The sequence below is a fragment of the Catharus ustulatus genome, chromosome Z (assembly GCF_009819885.2).
Source record: "Catharus ustulatus isolate bCatUst1 chromosome Z, bCatUst1.pri.v2, whole genome shotgun sequence".
Taxonomy (NCBI): Eukaryota; Metazoa; Chordata; class Aves; order Passeriformes; family Turdidae; genus Catharus; species Catharus ustulatus.
The window spans coordinates 10,332,207-10,352,794 of record NC_046262.2 but is presented as its reverse complement, the minus strand read 5'-3'; the positions used below and the strand labels follow the sequence as shown (position 1 = coordinate 10,352,794).

At 40.4% G+C, this 20,588-nt stretch overlaps 1 protein-coding gene across 2 annotated transcripts in view; it reads left to right on the top strand.

Moving 5' to 3' along the window:
- MTMR12 (myotubularin related protein 12) overlaps positions 1-12,010 on the top strand; it is a 32,537-nt gene extending 20,527 nt beyond the window's left edge. For both annotated transcript variants that reach the window (XM_033085834.2, XM_033085835.2), the window contains exons 10-16: positions 936-1,060; positions 3,594-3,672; positions 5,255-5,325; positions 6,300-6,472; positions 7,162-7,329; positions 8,126-8,287; positions 9,283-12,010. In XM_033085834.2, coding sequence (XP_032941725.1) covers positions 936-1,060; positions 3,594-3,672; positions 5,255-5,325; positions 6,300-6,472; positions 7,162-7,329; positions 8,126-8,287; positions 9,283-9,858 — 1,354 coding nt within the window. In that variant the 3' untranslated portion in view covers positions 9,859-12,010. The remainder of the gene's footprint in view (positions 1-935; positions 1,061-3,593; positions 3,673-5,254; positions 5,326-6,299; positions 6,473-7,161; positions 7,330-8,125; positions 8,288-9,282) is intronic.
- Positions 12,011-20,588: the final 8,578 nt, after the last annotated feature.

Here is a 20,588-nt window from a genome sequence, read left to right as displayed (position 1 = left end):
AGTTCTTTACTACTTCATTTGGAAGAAGTACTGTATTTGGCCAGCAATTGCTTTCCCTCACTTCTCTGATATGATGCATCTTCCTGTAGGTCTGGTAACCTTGTTTCTGATGTGGACCCCTGTAGCTTTCAGCTAAAGCAGTTTTTTGTGCTGCAGCCTGCAGGAAGCAAAGCACTCTGTCCTGCCTGGAGAATTGTCCACAAGGGCTCACTTCTGAAGACTGAGCTAGAGCAACTTTTCCCAGGCTTTGATAATAGAGGCCAGTGTGACAGCAGACGTAGTTACTATGTTGACATTCATCTGAACTCTGGAACCTGAATGAGAGGGAATGTTCTGAGTCTAAGCCAAAGCATCATCTGGCCTGGTATTTTTTCCTCTCCTTCAAGGAAAAAAAAAGTAGATATATATATAGGGAAGTGCAGGATATATTGTCTTGTTTGAATCCAAATAATTTCCTTTCCTTGTGTGTTTCATTAGAAGACCTGGCAGCTAGGTATCAGAATCTGCTTGGCAAAAGTCCAGAGAAATTGTAAGCTGCTGCTGGGAGGTTTGGCTGTTTCTATCTCTTCTTTCAGGATACAGCTTTAGCAGCCTCCTAGTAAAGTGATTTTGGTGTGTCCAGTGAACAAAATACTAAAGAAACAGTAGTAAAAATCAAGTAGTGCTTGTAATATTCATAACTGCACAAATAGGCACAAGTATAATTTTATTGGTGTCATGGTTAAAAGCATCAAATCTTGTTATAAGCCTGTAGGCAAGCTTCCAGACAGTATTAAAAAATGCATGGAGGTCACTAGCTTTCCAGAGTGTCTTATCTTCTGGTATTACAGCTCTTTGAGAAATCATGCCTATTAACTTTGTCTTCAGTGATAATAGTTGATGCATTATTTGACTTGTGAAGCGGAAGGCTTTAATCTCTTGATGGTTTGATTTAGAATCTATAAGACAATTAGCAAACCTCCCTATGAGCTCCTGAAGGTGGATGACTTGTCAAGCAGCCTTCCATCTCTGCAAGATATCCAGACTGCATACACAAGATTTAAGCAGCTGTTTTTGATAGGTAAGTCAGACTTTAAAGCAAAGCATAGCAATGATGTGCTGTGTCTCCTGAGTGCAGTAATTTTCTTGATTGGTGTCTTGATTTTGAGGGTGGTTAAGAGCAGATTTTAAAATATGTAACTGAAGACTGTGCTTATGTCTGGGATGACATAAGTGAGTGAAGGTTTGTAGTTCTTTGACTTAACCACCTCTTGCTAAGCTGTCACAGTATCTGAAAATTACTTTTGAAGGAGTGGAGTCTTAGGTGTTAGCTGGAATACACTAGCTGGAATGAAGTTCATGGAGGAGATTTTTCAGTCTTCTGTGGCCAGCCTTTCAGCCTTTGGGCTCTGTCTGCAGTAGAGACACTAAATGCTAATTAACTTTTGCCCTAGGTTTTGTTACACACTAGTCACATCACAAAACATAGGAAGCTACTTAAATTCTGTCCTTTAGAAAGCAATAAAATGGGAACCATGTGAAAGTGTGCTCTAGGCTTTCAGACCTCTTTCTTCTGAGACTTTCCAACTGTTTTGCTGTCATGAAACACTTCGACATCAACTCTAGAGATGTAAAAAGCTCCACTCCACTTTTTGATATGAGGTATTTGAGTTTCACACTGAAGATTTTGTTAGAATACATTGTCAAATCCACAGTGAATCTTCAGAGCTAACAATAATTACCTTTTTATGTGATTTCTGGTAACTGGTCCTCTGTAGAAAAAAGGCCAAAGCTTGAATTTAAGTCATTTAACCTATCTCAGAAAATACTGTGTATTTTCTGTAACTGTATTATTCTTTTATTCATGTGAAAGGCAATGTGTTGAAACTGCAATCTAGTAAGTGTTTGTTCTTGCAGTTTTTTGTATAAGGTTTGCTAGTGGTACTCACTGAGTGTAGCACTGGTCACTTGTAGTCCTAGAAAACCATTCAGGTAACCTTTTGCAGAAGTACTAAGATTTTACAGAAATTTATTATCTTATTACTGTCTTTTAAAGGCTGAACACATCAAACATTACTTTTGTTCTGTATGTGCCTAGTTAATATGGTATTGGCAACTTGCCCCAGCCATGGCACTCACAGCCCAGAGAGCCAAACGTGTCCTGGGCTGCATCCAGAACCCCGTGGGCAGCAGGGCAGGGAGGGGATTCTGCCCCTCTGCTCTGCTCTGCTGAGACCCACCTGGAGCACTGCACCCAGAGCTGGGGTCCTGCACAGGAGGGACAGGGACCTGCTGGAGTGAACCCAGAGAAGGCACCAAAATGATCAGAGGGATGAAGGGTCTCTCCCATGAGGAAAGACAGAATTAGGATTGTTCAGCCTGGAGAAGAGAAGGCTCCAGGGAGACCTTATGGAACCCTCCAGTGCCTAAAAGGGCCACAAGAGAACTGGAGAAGAACTTCAGATGAGGGCAGGAAATAATAGGGCAAGGGGAAATTGACAGGTTTAGATCAGGTATTAGGAAAAAATTCTTTACTGTGAGGGTGCTGGGATTTGGTGAAAACTATGTCTAATGGAACAGAGCTTTGAAGATGCATCCTCCACTTTCGTGGAGACTTAATTTCTGTGGCCAGGGTAAAAGAAATTGTGAGAGGAGTTTAAATTGTGTAATGAACAGGATGAGGTGCAGAGGCAGGGAGGCAGCACAGCTACAGGAATAAAACACGTATATGCCTGTGCATTTGAGGTGTAGGTGAAAGATGCAGTGGAGGCAGAAGTGTATGTAAATGTGCTGGAATTAAACACTTGGAAGTGTTTAGAGACTCTGGGAGGTGTTACAGAAACGTATACTGACGCTGTTGTGGAAAGGGTGGGGGAGGAGGGAAGTGTGTGTATCTGGTTTCTCACTAGTAGAACTGTTGTAGGTCTTGTGCTTCAAGGTTTGTCTCATGCAGGAAATGTAATCTATTCTGGTTTTAATTAACTGCATCAGCTTGTGAAAGCTTTCCAATACTTGTTGGCTGGCTTTGATAGAAAAAAAAGCAATGGACACTTAGGTGGCATTTGAAAACAAACCTACAAAATTCATAGTGAAATTCACAGGAGTTTGTGGTTTTGAACTTGGCCTCACTATTTATGTATTTTAATGCCTTTTTTAGTTGTAGCAAAAACTGTTTAAAACATTTTTCAGATAGTGTTACATTCCATACTTTTTTATAACCTACTTGTAAAACTCATGGATGTTTCTGGCTCTGATAGTAGTAATTTTCAAAATCCAGCCTCTTTAGGCTAAGCATGTAGATCATCATATCTGATTAAACTGCTTTTATTCCTTTTCCATTTTGTTAACAGATTTATTTACCTGATTTGATTACCATAAACCTTCAACATACTTTTTCTAAAAGGCTGTGGTGCTACAAAACTCTGCTGATATTTAGGATTGCACTTCCTTATTTAGTTACAAGTTGTCAACTTTAATAGTCATTGAGATTTGCTGACTTCATGGCATTGGTTGTTTTATACCTGTTCATAACTGAAGGGTGTTTCAGTGGATGGTTGTTAATTTTCATTGTGTACATGTGAACAAACCAATCTTTTGTTCGCTTTCTTTTGCAGATAACAGTACAGATTTCTGGGCAACTGATGTGAAATGGTTTTCATTACTGGAGAGCACAAACTGGCTAGAAATAATCAGGTTTGCTATATCTTCAGCTTTCTGTGTTTCAAATTATTGGTAATTGCATTTGTAGTGGGTTTTCTAGCTAGTTTTCTTGAAACTGAATCACATTCTTTACTTCCAGTAGGAAAAAAAATTAAGACAGACTTATGGTTCCATTTACATATCTTATTTCTGCTACTTGAGACAATGTTTTTAACAGTGCAGACTTGTAGTAAGCTATCCACTTTAAGGGATGTGAGAAGTAGCAGATCATTCTGATTACAGTTCTTTTAGAGAGCCAGTCAAAAATATAGATCCAGTAATTTCCATCCTGCACTGTCACCTTCTTTCCAAACTCAAGAATCGTGTTTGTCTCTTGCATGAAACTATTCTGTGTCTGACTGGCCTTGCCATTCTTCTCTGTATTCTCTACTTCTGTAATGTCCTTTAGGATGAGATGAAGTGCAGTGTTCAAGATGTTAGCCCACCAATTATATAAGGACATTTCTTCTCAGTTTTGTCCCCCTGCTGTGCTGATTGTTCCTTAAGTTCTCTTTTCTTCTTTCAGCAGTTCACAGTGAGTAAGTGTTGGATTGGCGTTGGCTAACTTAAGGCTTGTTGTAGTGGAATGTTGAGGAGTTTTGTTTTCACTGTTACTTTGTGCTAGCTCTTTTGTCTGTCAGTTTATTCTGTGATCAGCTAATTACTATGGGGTGCTTCTGCAGTCAGCTCCAGTCTCTTCTGGTCTTAATAACAATCAATAAATATTGATAGTTACTAACTTGTTAATTCAGAATTTAAATGTGTGTATTTATTGAAAGGTTCTAGTGAAGAATATACGTGTTGAGAAATTCATTGACATAACCAGGATTACAAGTAGTTTAAAGTAAAAGCCAGGCTGGGTTCCTATCCTTAGGTTGTTTTGAGACTGGTCATTTCCATACTTGGATCCAGTTGGTTCCTGGATCAGCCTTTTCTTGGCTCTTGCAGTTAGTAGGAATCCCTTGTTCTAGATGATAGAACAAAGAAGAATCTGACAACTCGGCACTTAAAAAAATAAACTATCAGCTTCTATTAGTGACCTAAGATATTGCAAGACTCCTAATTTGTGTGTGGGCCTTTGCTAAAAATAACTAACTTTATGAAGATCTAGAAACAAACAGTGTTACATTTGATTTTATGGGATCTGTAATTCCACTCAGTCTTCATTGTGTTCTCTGCATAACATTTGTCTAAGTGTTTACAAGAGCTGATTGCTCATCCTTCCCTCTGCCTCTTAAAACCAGATTTTGGAAGAAATATATTGTATAGTGCATTAGAACATAAATGTGGTGATGTTGACTCTTTCCAGGATAAAGATCTGGTTCTTAGCAATTGCAGTACTTCAGTGTGTGATGGCTGCTGTTGATCCAGAATAAAGTATTGTATCATAGCAACTGAAAATGCATGGTTAATGGCCAAATAAAATGGTCTTGAAGCTAAGCAATTCTTCATTTACACAAACTGAGCATGGGTTTTGTGTTTTAAAGAACTAGTCAAGTTTCAAGTATGGCATTCTAAGCCTGTCTAGGGGAAAGTATATAAGAAACTTCACTCAGCTTTTCCTCTACCAAAACAGGAGAGTCTTGAAGAAAGCAATAGAAGTTGCTGAGTGTCTGGAAATCCAGCATACAAATGTTGTCCTCATAGGTAAGAATTTAATCAAATAAAATTATGTATTGATTTATTTGAATTAATTTTGAAGTAGCTTAAGCTGTAAGTTTATAATTATGGTAGACACTTGCTGAAATTCATACTGCACTCAAGTAAGACACCTAAATCTCTCACACTCCTGGAAATGCTTCCTGTAATTAAAAAAAATGGTAAACACAGTTCCAGGATATGAATGAAAAAGCTGCTGATAAATTGGCAGGAGAGTCTTGCACAAAGAAGAGGTAACATTCCTGTTTCCCAGTTTATTTTATCTAAGGTCTCCTATGCCCTTTGCTTTACTTTAAGGGGCAGGGAAACCATATCTACACAAAGAACCTTATGAAAACCTTGTAAAATAACCTTTATATTTTTTACATACGTGCTGCATATTCTGCAGGCTCTTTATTAAAAATACATGGAAGAATATGCTTTCTGTAAACATGTTTATTTTCCTAGAGTGAGTAATCACATGTAAAACCAAACCTAAAGTTAACTATTAAATGACTCTTGGATTGGTAATTTAGTTGGGTTTTTCACACATATTGCCATTTGAGAAACCTAGCACAGGAAAGAGGTGTTTTCTGGAGGCACCTTTTGGAAAGGTGAAGAATGTGTGTTGCATGAGGAGGCAGTTTCACACCTTGTGAGAAGAGGTGTGGAGAACAGGAAAGATAAGGATAAATAGCTGGGCTGAAGGGTGTGCTTGTGGGAGGCTGAAGGGCACAGGCAAATTACAGCAGTAAAGGTTGGGGCTTGCAGGTTTTATTGTCAAAGTACTTTCCTGGGATAAGCATGTAAGTAACCATAAATTTGTAACCATGGATTAACTTCTTTTGGACTTGCAAAAATGTCTGTGCTGCTCTGATCCTGAAATATGATTTCATTTATGTGAACATGGCAATGCTTTGCTTTCTTACATAAAGTTTGAGGAATGGCTCAGTAAGGAATGTGGTTTCTGTTCTCCTTTGCAGAAGAGAGTGCAACTGATCTGTGCTGTGTGATCTCAAGTCTGGTTCAAGTGATGATGGATTCATACAGCAGAACAAAGTCAGGGTTTCAGAGCCTTATTCAGAAGGAGTGGGTAATTGGAGGACATTGCTTTTTGGATCGCTGTAACCACTTACACAAAAGTGAGAAAGAGGAGGTACGATTTTTTAAATTGATTTCTTTACTTACTATTTATAAGCTGACTCAGCATGAGGAGGGATTTAGCTGTTAGTCCAGAAGTTCTAGTTACTCTGAAGATCTTTTGTGTTCTGTTTTATGCATTGATGTTTGTACAGTGTCACTGTTCTTGCTGTTTAGAGGTCAGCTATGGCTTTGTTATTCACAAGAACAAATGTAAAATTTCCCCGTATTGGACGTTTTTTGAAAGTTGAGCCCTTGAAAATTATGTTAAATGGTAGTAGCATCCATAGAAATAATGCAAGTTAATTGCCTATTCCTGTTATATCTGGAGATGAACTTTATACTGTCTTGCTTTGGGATTAGATCAGATTGCTATTTGAATGAAAATAATAGGTGTAAACTGACTAATTCTGATCAAGAATTGCTATAAACTAGTTTTGCTTTGCCACCTTTAAAAGGCTGCATAGTGGCAACTTTCAAATTCAAAGTAGAAAGCGCTCATCTCTTCTGTCAATAATTGGCCAAGGGTAGCTCAGATAATACTTCTTCAGATTTCAGCCAAATATGTATGCAGAAGTTCTCTAGTTAATCAGGCTTCTTGCCTTAAGATTTGTATTTGGAGACATTAAATACTATAAAATAAATAGTTTGCATGATGGAACAACTTTCACTTTTTTAAGCTGATGAAATATTTTCTTTACTTAGGCTCCTGTTTTTCTGCTCCTGCTAAATTGTGTTTGGCAGCTGGTACAACAGTATCCTCCAGCATTTGAGTTCACAGAAACTTACTTAACTGTCTTGTCAGACAGCCTCTATGTGCCTATTTTTAGCACTTTCTTCTTCAACTCTCAACATCAAAGAGACACTAATAAGGTAAGAATTTGGTATTTTGCGGATGCAGTGTGTTGGAGAATGACTTTGACCAATAAACAAGGAACACTCAAGAAAAGCTAATACCCAACAGCACCTTTTTCCTTACTCGTTGAAGTGTCTTGGAGAGTGAACAAGTGCAATTTTGGCTATAGGGAGTCGAGGTCAGGACTTGGGAGTTCATGATGACAGAAGGAATACATTATCAGTAATATGTAACTGTAGTGTCATGTTTAGTGCCCTTCAGTGAAATTTGAGCTCCTTAACCTGCAAGGAATTCTGCCAGCTGTCTGGCAGAATAAGTTATCCATGAAATTCTTGTATAGTATATTCTGTTGTTTTCCAAAATCCGACATCTCCTGAATGTTGATTTTTATTTGGTTCATGCTCTTCTCTAGCCTAAGAAGCTGGGAGTGATGGGAGTGTCCTCTGCAAGGCTGCACAGGGACCAAAGGAAAAAGTGAAGATAACTGTTGAATTAAATTGTTGAACACAAAATCTAGGCTAGCAGCACTGCATGACTACAGTTATAGCTTTTGGTGTTTGGAATCCTAACAGGCCCCCTGTATTTAAAGAACCCAAGTGTCTGTCTCTTGCTCAACTTTCAAAATTTCTTTTTTTCTGAGTATACTTATTTTCATCTGTGAAAGTCTGATTGCACTGTTGTTCAGTTATTGAACACAGAAAGCATGAGTGTTGTTGCAATTCTGTGGCATTTTTCTGAAAACCCAGTTTCTTAACTTCACTTGGTCAGAATTCCCTTCTAGCAGTATTAAATGTGACCTGTTTGTTTTGGCAGAGTGGGGAAAGCCTCAAGACACAAAGTGGTCCTTTCAGATTCCTTACCGTGTGGGACTGGTCTGTGCAGTTTGACCCCAAGGCCCAGGCTTTTCTGAACAACCCTCTTTATGCAGAGAAACCAAAACCAGATAAAAGTCAACGGAAGACTACTCGGTTCAAAGTAAGATATATGCTGCTGAACTGTTTTTTTAATTCTAGAAATATTTTGCACATCTTTTATTTCAAATGTACTTGTAGTGAAAGGATTGGTGCAGACTTTTTTAAATTGACAAAATACATGTATAGCTCAGACCCACCTGGATCCTAAGAACCCATTTTGCATCCACCTCAGTTGTAAATAACTCTTTTATAGCTCATAGCCATGAAGTTAGGGATTCTTTTTCTTCATACTTCTATGCAAGTCTGTTGGTAAGTCATGAGATTCAATATTCAGATGAGTTACAATGATGTGCTTGAAGGGGGTTCATTTAGTTGTTCCATGGAGTACCTGACTGAATTACATAGGTTTGTGATTGCCTCTCTAGTTTTGTCTGAGTGTAACTGGAGTGTATGTGTGCACTTGGAGTGGGAGGGGGACCAACAACAGCAAAAAAACTGTCTGAAGTATGGAGGATGATGAATGGACCACCTCATTACTGGCATGTAGCACTAAATCAGGAGAAAATTTTTGGAGCAGCTTCTTTCTAATTCAATTCGTTAGTTAAATTCTGTCCTGTATAAAGCATTCTCATGTGAGACACTGCCAGTATGATCTACACCATTGATCAGAGATGCAGTGAGGGACCACTGGATAAAAACCTGTAAATGAAGTGCTCTTTGATTTCCAATTAGCTTAAACTAAACATAGACATTTGCAATACTTGAATGTAAGCAAAGGGTTTGCCTTTTTTAAAAAAAAATTGTTTTATCAGTGTTACTTTTGGTTAGTGCAGGGAAGGAAGCTGGCAATACTCAGTATGCTCTGTGAAGTACTTGATGTATTGAAAAATAACAATTTAAACACAGACACTGCTTTTCTAGATTGTTCAAGTGACTATTGCTTGCAAGAAGTTTCTGAGTACAACTTTATTTTTCTTCCTCTTAAAGCTGCTTTCTGAAGTCCCATTCCATTAATATTTAACTGGGTATTTTCCTCTTTTTTTTTTCCTCTTAAAGCATCAACGGCAGCTTTCTTTGCCACTGACACAGGCAAAGCCTTCCACAAAGAGAGGATTTTTCAGGGAGGAAACAGATCACTTAATCAAAAACATTCTGGGTAAAAGAATTGGTAAGTTCATAAATTGTTCAGATGAGCCCCCTAACAGCTTAAGGGAGTTTTATGAGAGCTGGCATAGCAAACCTGTTGACTACCACGGTCTTCTGTTGCCACGCATCGACGGCCCCGAGATCAAAGTTTGGGCACAGCGTTACCTGCGATGGATTCCTGAGGCCCAGCTTCATGGTGGTGGAACCATAGCTACAGCTGCCAAGATTTTGGACTTAATGGAGGAAGTGCAAAGCCTGCAAGTGAAAATGGATGAAGAACGCAGTCAGGCTGTTTCTGGAGATGTACATTCTGTTCCCATGCTGAGAAATTCTGCCCGTTTGTCATCCTTGTTTCCATTTGCTTTACTGCAGAGACAGTCTGTCAAACCAGCTTTACCCACTAGCACCTGGAAAGACTTAGAAGATGAAGATGACTTGGTCAAGAGGGATGATGAATTTGTTGATCTAAGCGGGGATATGTTATAATGTGTATAGGTTACAGTATGGATTGTATGTGGCTAAGCACTGAGTTTTAAATGTTGTGCTGTATCTTCATGTAAGGAACTTGAGCATCTGCAACCTGTTTAATGGGTTTGTGAGGTTAAAAATCCTTGATTTGAAAGAACTACTTGCTGTAATTAACTGAGCGTGTTTTGAACTTCCATTTCACTCTAACAATATTTATTGCAGAAACATATTTTTAGCATAGATGTAATAAAAATGGGAGTCTTGGCTGGAGTAACCATATGGCCACTCTGTTAAAATAAAGAAAAACAGCAAAATAACACTTTCTGCTATAAAGGTGGAATGATAAATGCATATGGCAACAAACATCCTTTCATAACAGAACATCTTTCCCCTTACGCTGAGTACTGTGGTGGAGTACTGTGACTTGCATTTCCCCCCCCACATGTAAACAGTGAAAGAGGCGACTAACTGTGCACTCACAAATCTCTCATTGACAATATTCTTGTGGTCACCAGGGGTTTTCTGTCTGCTGTTGGATAAGCAGAAGTCATGTGCTTGGCCCTTCCCTTTTGTCAGTGTTGGTTTGTGTGGTGTCACGATCACAGGTTGGCTGCTTGAGCCTGTGCATGCACTTATCTCAAGGGTCAGATGCAAAAGCTTAATGACACATTTCAAGTCTTAATGTACAGCTGCTGTGCTACATGCCCTTGCTGCCTTGGAATACTAAGTTTGCTCTTAATTCCTTAAAAGGAATGAGATTTCAATCTGCCATGAGTATTTTTTCTCCTTTTGAGTGAGAGTGAGACTTTCATTTTAACTTTCCCCCATTGATGCCAGTTGCCTTTAAGGCTTTCTGTAGCTTGCACTGAGCACTCCACATAGCAGGGAAGACTTTTTTTCCTGTAGTCCTGCAGCAAAGCAGGATTTGCAGTCTGTTACCACTAGTCATGAGTTGGTGGTACAGCTTATGAATGTGGTGTTTATAGAACACTTGTGTCCTGTTGCTGGATGTTACAACAGTACCTCAGTGAAAAAAGCCATAAAGAAATGCCTGTTGACTTGGATCTACTGTGTGTATGTTTATACAAATTTTTACTGCGAATAACTATTCTTTGTAAAGCTGAATATTATTTGACTGTCGGATCTGTTTTGAACCCTTAAATTCTGCAATACCCAAGAACAGATTCAAGTCCTAAAATCTGTTACAGTGAGAGGTTACACATTGAATATTTTTTCTGTTCTCATAATATAATTTAGAAATCCATGCTGGAAAACTTAGCTGGTGTATAAATTGTTGCTTAAATTTAATCAGCTCGGTGACACTGGGGATATTAAACTTTTGTTACTGACTTATCACTTCATACTGAGTTGTATTAATGTATAGCAACAATTCATCAGTGGCCCTCTGAAAACAAATTCTTGTAACTGGGAAAGGGGAGAGCTTGATGCAGCTATGCCAAACTGAAGCTTCCCAGCTCTTAATTGCCTTAAAGTCCTTAGTGCAAGGACAATACTTGAGTTGGTAGTGTTTTATTTAAAAATACACTAGTACTTAATGCTTCTTCTGTGATATGTATGATCTTTACAGCTAGCACTTGCTAGAATGGGCTGTGCACACCATTTCCTTCAGACTGAGTTGTAATTCATGTGACTCATGTATGCAATATTATTTGCATGTTGTATGAGCAGTGTATTATTACAGTGAAGAAATACTTGTCATTCTAAGGTCATTTGGGTTCAGGGGTGGGGTTTTTTAAAACGCTGCCATTAAAAAAGATATTAAAATGATTTTTCTATACTTTTGATCAAACTGTTGTAATATTTCAGTCATGGAGATTACATATTTGTATTAAAGAACAGATGTTGGACATCTTATTTGTACAAAGTTATCAGAAATATATATAGAAGAGAAGCATATATCTGGAATTGAACATGGGAACACTTCTAATGTAGAGTAAGTACCATTGTTGCTGGTTTTCTGCACTGAAGGATTGGAAATATACTTCATATTTTTGCTCCAGGCTTCTGTTTATACCTCCAAGTTCTAACACTGAATATAAGGTAGCAGTTTTACAAGTTTTTATCTTCTTTTTTCCTTTCTTTTTAAGTACTATTACTTCTCTCTAACAGGCTGTTTGAAGAGTGTCAATAAAATATACTTTGAACTATTCACCCTGAAATAAGAATGTGTGTTTAAGGTCCACTTTGCAAGTGATACAATTAATCACAGCAGCCTTGACAATCTGCAATGACAAGGCTTTTCTGGTTATATCCTGATTTTTGCATTCTGTTGCGCGGAAGCTGAGCAGCTTTGATCTGGCTGTACTTCTGGAGAGATGCCACCAGTGCAGGAGAGAGGACAGTTCAGTGCAGTGAAGTACGATAGCTATGGGAAGTTAAAGGTGATCTAAAAATTGTCTGCTGAGAGTCTGTATTTGGAGGGGTTATTAAAGTGTTTGTTTCTGTCTAAGTGATATATTTCCCCCATGTCCAGGGTAAAATTTGTTTTTGCATTGTTACACTAAGCAACTTCTTGAAATTGCCACAGGGGCACATTTCTCAAATCAGATGTGTGTTTGAGATGGACTGAGGTGGCCACAGTAAGCTGTGGAGTACAGCTTTTAAAATTCCACTGTTTTCAAGACATTACAGATTGCTAGCCCCTGGTCAAAGGCAGCACTAGTGCAAATTACACATTAAAAACCCATGAATGTTAGGAGAGTGTGCCCGCCTTGTTCTTGAAGGCCCACACAGCAGTAGCTGTAGGTCACATTGTATCTCAAGGTGTGCCTCTGCCTCACCCACACCTGCTAAAGACCAGGCATTGTACTTTGACCGCTTGGCTTTGATTTAAGGCTTTATTCACTATTGAAGAGGTCCAGCTATTGATGTGCAGCATAAAGAAATGCAAACACACACTTCATTAAGGTGCTTACAGCCAGGTTTGCCCTCCTGGCCTTTTGCTCCAGCTAAAGCTTTTTCCATTTGTGCTTGAAGCACAGAAGCATAACTTCTTCCAGAGGTCGGTGAATACTTTCTGCTGATGACTTCTTACAATGGATTAATTTTGTCACAGCAGAGGTCACCTTCATTCTAAACTACCTGGAGACCTCATGCAGTATTTATGGCTGGGTGCTTCTTTACAAAGAGCTAGGTTTTGCATAAAAGTCTATTTAAAAATCATGTGAAGGACTTCATTTTCTGAGACAGGAAAGTGATTTGAGTAGTGAACTTAGCCGAGTCTGAAAATAGCATACTGTGTACAGAACTATACATTCTCTTCCAGGGTGAATTGGGGAGGTGTGGGGAGTGGAAGGGGCAGAAACCTTCTTAGAGTCTTGCATCCTTTTTCTTTCCGTGTAATAGTCAACATGACAAATGGTTTTTGTCAGCATTTGTAGGATGGCAGAACTTGATGGGATAATAGAGTTAACTTGGAGAGGAGTGGACACAAGATAAGGAGAGCTGATACTTGAGCTGGAGAGACAGTCCTGTGGGGAGGGCACCACAATGTTGAGTACAAAGGCAGCAGCAATGGGGTTCTAAAGACTGTGTAAGAAGAATATGAGTAGACATTTACACACAGTTCTGAGCCCCAGAGGACTCCCTCTGCTTGGCAGGGTAAGTTTGACTGGGGTCACAGCTTTAAATGTGCTGTGGAGGCTGAGAAGATGTAATAGAGGGTGCTACTGTATTGGCAAGTGTTTGGATGGGCAGTGGATGCTTGGGGCTGCCATGGTTTGGCTGTTGTGGAGTCCTGTAGAACAGTAAAGGCTGTGCTCAACTGCAGTATGTTTCTCTGCTTCCAGCAGGAATTTAGTTTCCCTGGTATTCATGTAGCAACCCAGTAAAATTAAATAGGCCCTTCCTTAATGCTATCCCTCGATGCTTAAAGCAGGTGAATAGTGAATACGACATGCCTAGGAAACATGTTTGTAAATATACTTTGTGAACAGCAGATCTAGGAAGGCCGATTTCCTGCAGCCTTGGCTTGCTTGGCCATACCACTCAATCTTGTCCTTTCTTCTGGCATTTCCTGTCCTTGTTCATGCCAGAACATCTTCAGTTTCCATCTCTGTTCCTAAGTCGTGTGCTTCTTCCACCAGTTCACAAGTTTTTCACTGCTGCTGACTTGCTGGGCAACTCAAACTCTGTGACTTGGTTCCTGGGAGACCAGGTAAATATTCATGACTTGGCCTGGCCACATAGCCTCCAGCTTGCCTGTTGGAATATAGCAACTTCTGAAATAATTTTCTGTCGAATACCATCAAAATTATTTACTGGTTTTCAAAGCAGGTGGGTGGACAGAACATTGATTAGATGCCCTGTGTTTTTAGTAAGGAAATGAGGGTAGAAGAATGCAGCAGAAACCTCTGTGCCTGCAGCTCAGGCATGATCCAAATCTGCAGTTCTCATGCTGAAAGCAATGCTTCTCTCAAATAGGAAAATCTGCCCATTTACAGTCAAGTCAGGCACCCCAATTTTCTCTTAAAGCAACTTCTTTTAAATCTTGCATTTTTTCTGTTTCTGGGCCCTGAAATAAAATTTTTGTTATACTGTAGGAGCCAAAATTCAGTCTATGGAACCACTGGATTTCCTGGAAATCAGCTGATACTTCTGTGAGTTCTGAAACTTAAAAGCCTTATTGTTATTGCTATCTGAAGAAAATTTCCAATTAAGAACAACTAACACTATTAGAACTAATGTATGGTTTTGCTAATAGAGTGTAAACCTTCAAGTGTTCTTAAGACTTTTAAAAGTCAGTGCTCTGTGGGCTCACTTTGCAATCAGTGGGACTAATTTCCTTTTGTTTTAGAGACATTAATTGAAAGTATGTTTATGAATGAATGTGATGACAGAGATGCTAATTTTATGGAGAGGGTTTAAGTGCTCATTGTTTCATGTTTTGGTGATGTAAGAATATATTTCCACTCTTACCCTGACCCCAATTCATAAATCAAAACAGGATGTTCCTCACCATCTTCCTTGAGTTCACTGTATACATGAAACCAGTTTGTTTCCTACAAGGCACTTCCTGTATTGTCCAGTTTTCCATCCCAGACTTCCCACTGTGGATTAACCATTAGAAAATATTTCTTACTTTTCTGATGGCGCTTCATTTAACTTTGAAAAAGACTGGTATAAAAAGGCTTTATAGCTTTCAGCTCTGCTTAGTTTTTCCTGTTGGAGGTGGTGGGAATATTTGAAAGCCAGACAAGAAGTACCACAGATGACTTAAACAGTTCTTAAAGTACAAGATCTCTTACTTCTCTGCCAACACAGAGTGTGGTTGTTCTGGAAGTTGTCATGTTGTTGTTGTTATTATTTAGAATGAGTAAAATCCTCCTGCACAGCACTTTTTCACTAACAAAAACTGCATCAAAGAAAAAGCAGGGGTAATAATCCCAAAATGTGTTTTCGAGTGCAGCACATCTCTTCAGCACTTTGCCGTGATGCACAAGTGACAGCAGAATAATGGTCTGTCCTCCCAGCAGGTTTGGGACTGGGTTACACTCAGTATGCAGCAAATGCAGGGACCTGCCAGAGGAAGTCCTGCTAATCACTGCCCAGCAGTGCCCTGACACCCTTGCTGCTTCCCAGCTGATTTTATGGAAATCAGTGTTTTGCTTTTGTGGATTAGCTCTCCATCAAATCAACTCACTGATCCAAATCTTCCCGTGGGGATGCAGGCAAAACAAGAGAAGCAGATTGTTGGAGGATGCCCCTCTCACTTGGCAGCCCCCAGTCAGAGCAGGCGAGGTGAATGTTGAAACCACAGGTGCAGGAAAAGTCACTCTCCAGCTGCTGTGCTGCTGAAAAAGAGAGAAATCCTGGGAACCACCCCTAATGTGCAGCAAGCTGAGATGCTGTAAATAGCATGCATGGCCAGCTCCAACTGTTTAACACTTCTGAGGGAAAACAAAAATACAGGAAAGAAAAAAACACAGTCCAAACCAGCTGTGTTTTGAGGTTGCCTGTAGAAGCCTTACAGGATGATTTATAGTCCAGTTGCATTGGATCTGACCTGTTTGCCACAGCAGGAAAGTAAGTAAGGTGAGCAAACCCAGTGAACTGAGTCTACGACCATAAAATGTGTCCTGATGCTCTTCAGGCCTGTAGTTCCTTAGGCTGTGCTTTGGTTGGCTGGCAAAGTCTTAAATACCATTATGCTGCTTGGGCTGTGAGCAAGCAGTGATTGAGGGCAGCTGCTGAAAAGCAAATCTTGTTCTGACTTGCAATTTAAAAACAGCCATTGCTGAGAAAGTGGGTTTGGATTCCTGGTGCATTCCTAATGTTTTCTTCAAAGCTTCAGCCACACATAGATGAGCTGATTGGTTACTTCCCCACACTCCTTTAGCATATTTTACTTACTTACTTCTCATTTATATTTAGATCTAGATTCTGTTCTGTCTATAATATACCTATTATCTTTTTCAGGTGTAGAATCTAGTAGTTTCTCCAATTTTTCATGAAAATGTATCTACCTAATGTTGTTCTGAAAGCAATGGTCCTTTTTATGTTTCAAATTATAGCCAAATAGCTGTCAGGCAGAAATGATGATAAAAAGGGCAAGTTAGTGAAATAAAATACAGTAATAGTAAAACCATTACTCAATGGCTTCGTATTAAGTAGAGGCTGCATGAATATGGCAGTCCTCTGGATTTCTGCAGGCAATAATGAATGCTAGAAACAGCTGAAATAGAATTACCAGGGACCCAGAATGATTTAGGCAGCAGGAAATGACTGAATATAAACTTAAAAAAAAAATTTGGGTCTTATTAAAGTAATAGCCTTCCTTGTGTAAGTTGCTGACATTAATATTCTGTCTAGGCTGATGGACATCCTTCTCCTCCTTGAACATTTTCCCTCTCAGTTATTAATGTACAACTTGCTGCCTTCCAGCTCCAGCCTCAGAAGGCAAATGTCTCCCCAGCTGCAACACACTGAAGGAAAAGTTGACTGACATCTTTGCATTTGTCAGAGGAGCATTTAAACAGCTGAAATGGCTGTTCCCTGCCAAGAAATTTATTTTGAAAAGTTACATTTAGTCAGTAAAATAACACCTGAGTGTGCCAAACTGGAGTTGAAAAAAGGTAAAATTAACTATAGGACTGAAAAGGAATTTTATACACCTGAACTGAAGAGAAAAAAGAAAAATTAACTCTTTCCAGGGACAGGTGGGGGAAAAGACTGGTTGGCTTTGTCCCTGCAGCCCCTGGGGTTCCACAGGGGAGCAGAGATCACCTGCAGCCCCTGGAGGAGCCCACAGCAGAGCAGGTGGGTGCCTGAAGGAGGCTGTAAGCCCATGGAGAGCTCTCCATGGAGAGCTCTGTGGCCTGTGGAGAGAGCAGCCCATGCTGGAGCAGCTTTGCTGGCAGGACCTGTGACCCCACTGGGGACCCGCAGTGGAGCAATCTCTCCTGAGGAACTGCACCCTGTGGAGGGTACCTGGGCTGGAGCATTCCATGAAAACTGCAGCCTCTGGGAAGGACTCACCTTGGAAAATTCCATGGAGGACTGTTTCACTGGAAGGGACCCCACACTGGAGCAGTGCAAGAGTGTGAGGAGTACCCCCCATGAAGAGGAGCAGCAGGAACAACATGTGATGAACTGATTGCAGCCTCAATTCCCTGTCCCGTTGTGCCATTGGGGGCATGGAGGTAGGGAAACCATGAACAAAGCTGAACCTGAGAAAAGAGGGAGCACACCCTCCTTGTGCCCCAAAGGGGAAGGCCTTTTTAAATACTCACTCTAACTACTCATTAATATACTCTGATTTAACTGGCAGTGAGTTAACACCTGTGAGTCGAGTCTCTTTCAGCTGTGGTGGTAACTGGTGACCTCTCCCTGTCCTTATCCCAATCCATGAGCCTTTCATTTTATGTTCTGTGCTGCCCTGTTGAGGAGGGGAGTGACAGAGTGGCCTTGGCAGGCACCTGCTAGCCCGCCAAGGCCAACCCACCACAAACACTTAAACACAACTGCGCCCTTAAACGGAATCTCTTCAACTGTGTGAGCTTTCTGAAAGCCTTTTTAGCAGGATTTTCAATCCCTTTAGGTATGGCTGAGTTAAAAAGGTGTTTGCAACGTATTTCATGAGTCTCCATTAGCCTTTTTTCAATTAGTTTCACTATTGGTCTGCCAGTGGGGACCACCCAGGTCCCCACCATGCTTGCAGGATGATCTTGTTTAGCGAGAATCACCCACTGATTCATTTCTCCCAAGCCTCCTGAATGTTTCCCTGGGCCTCCTAGGAGAAGGTACGTTGCATTAATTACCAATTTATCTGAGTGTGGCCACCACCAAATCCTCCCTGCCGCGCTATAGCAGTCTAAGCAGTCTGTCTCATATGGGGCAGGGAGTACTGTAGCCACTTTGGAGGGCCGATTCCATCAGATTTTTGAGATTAATTTGTGGGCACTGAGGAGAATGAAGTGAAGAACTGCCCTGTGAAGAACTGGAAGAGGGGAAGACTTGCAAAATGGTGCTTGGGTCAGCTGCTGGCTCAAAGAGCTGTGTTAAAGAAGCTGTCCCCAGCTGTTTGATTTATCCTGTGCTCAAAGCAGCAGGGCTTCCTGCATTTTTGTAAGTAAACCAAACTGCATCAAAGATGCTTTATTCCTAACTGGAGTAACCAATGGGACACTGAGCTGGCCAACTTCCCAGATGAAGAAAGATCTCTTCCTGCAGAAGGAAAACTAGCAGATGAAGCAGAATTAGGAATCTTGATATTTTTAATTGTTGTCAACTGTGCTGAAAAGCCATAGTAAAAAGTATGCTTTGAAATAGTTTTATCTGCCTATGTATTTTCAAATTTTAGAGTAATTTCTGTGCAACATCATCTTTCAAAACAAACCTGCCAATGGAAAGCGGTAAAAATGTCATCTTCTTCCCTAAACAGTCTTGGTCCTTCATATTCTATGCTATATTTTCTGATGTTAATGGCAAAATGAAGTCCTTGCTACTTTCTGCTTGAAGCACACCTACATAAAAATAATTTACTGAAGTTTTACTTCCCATGCACTAGTGTAGCTAAGAGCAACATGGCCTTGCAAAGCATCAGAAATAGCATCTGTCATAAAATGGAATGTCAGAAATGCATAGCACTTTGTATTAACCTTGTGTTAATAATGATGAACAAACACATTTTCAAACATGACATTCATATCTGAGGCCAATTTATAACTTGGGGTCACGCAGATGTAAGTAATGCTTTGGTTTTGCCTGCAGGATGTTTATGACTAATGGTGAAGGGCAAGGTAGCTCTCTAGTTCCAGGCTGAATTTGCAGTGAGGGGAAGAGAATACATTTGATTTGAAGAAGAGGGAAAATCCTAATTTTGAGTTTGGGATTGTTTGGGTTTGGGTTTTTTTTCAGAAGTGTGTTTCAGAGTGGGACTATGCTTCCAGGATAAGGCATGCTTTCTTTGCTTTGGTGCAGCACCTGGTCCTGCTCTCCTGCTCTGAGCAGTGGCAAATCACCTTGCTGGGTTTCAGCCATAGGTGTGTTTTGACCATTAAGGCCGGTAAAAGCTTGTGTCTTCTTCTCGTGCATTTGTTCTGCTTCCACATTTCTTGCTTGGGTTGGGATTTTTTAAAATTTTCTTTCTGAAGGGCTTAACTGTGTAGTAAATAGCTGTTAATTAAAACCACTGTTTTATCCCTTGGCAAAGAGAATTAAGCTGGTACCTAAGTAAATATTAGGGAAAACACTTAGGGAGAAAAAGCCGCACAGACCAAAGTAGGACACCTTGATGCAGATGGCTGACTCATCACTGTGACATATTCTGTTAAATATGGAAAGTTCAGATGTCATTTGTACCTTAGCAAGAGCAGGAAGAGATACCTTTTTTTTTCTTTCAACGATGCCTTGTAAACCAGGCAGAGATCTTGATTTACTGTCTATGCAAGTGAAAACACAGATGCACTGTGCAGCTCTTCTCATTCCTCTGCTGCAGCCATGGGCCTCCCTCACAGAAGCATTCCTGTTTGGAGGTTCCTACACCATGCCAGGGCCATCTTTTTAGGTTGCTGGATGTATTTTTATTACAAGTTATCAGCTGAGTTTCTCCACTAAGATTTTGTTTCCAACTTCCATCTTAATTTGCAACCAGCGATAATTTAGCTGCTGATCCATTTCCAGTTCTCCTCCCTGGGGAAGTCATTGGAGCCCTGAAGGTCTAATCCTGACATAGTTTATTGCTGTGAGCATCCCACTGCCCCCAGGAGCTGTGGGAGGCAGATTTTTTGGGAGGCTGTGTGGTGTAGCCAGTTCTGAAGCTGCACAGGAAAGTGATCTGAGGGTCACCTGCTACACGCTGCTGCTGCTCTAAGCCTGAGGCTCTGAGGCAGACAAATACCATTGTTCTGGCTTGGAGTTTTACTGTAAGTGGATTCAAGGGGAAAGGAAAGCTTCTTCTGGCCAGATCAAGGTAACATTTGCAAGAACTTAGTAGCTTTAGAAAAAGATAAATACAATAACGCAGAAGTAAGGGGCCCTCAGCAGGACACCAGTGCACCAAACTGAACAAGTCATGCAAGCACATTTTCATACTTCCTTTCCTTTTCCTCCCAGACACAGAGAAGAGTTTTGGGGAACCATTCTCTTGCCAAGTTTTTCAATGCTATTTTTGTCAGGGTCACTGCTGCTGCATGTCTGGGTGCGCAGGGAAATGCACCAAGCTGCAAGTTCACACTGCAAGTGGTGAGGCTTCTGAGCAAGGAGTCCTCCTTGCCCATACCAGCATC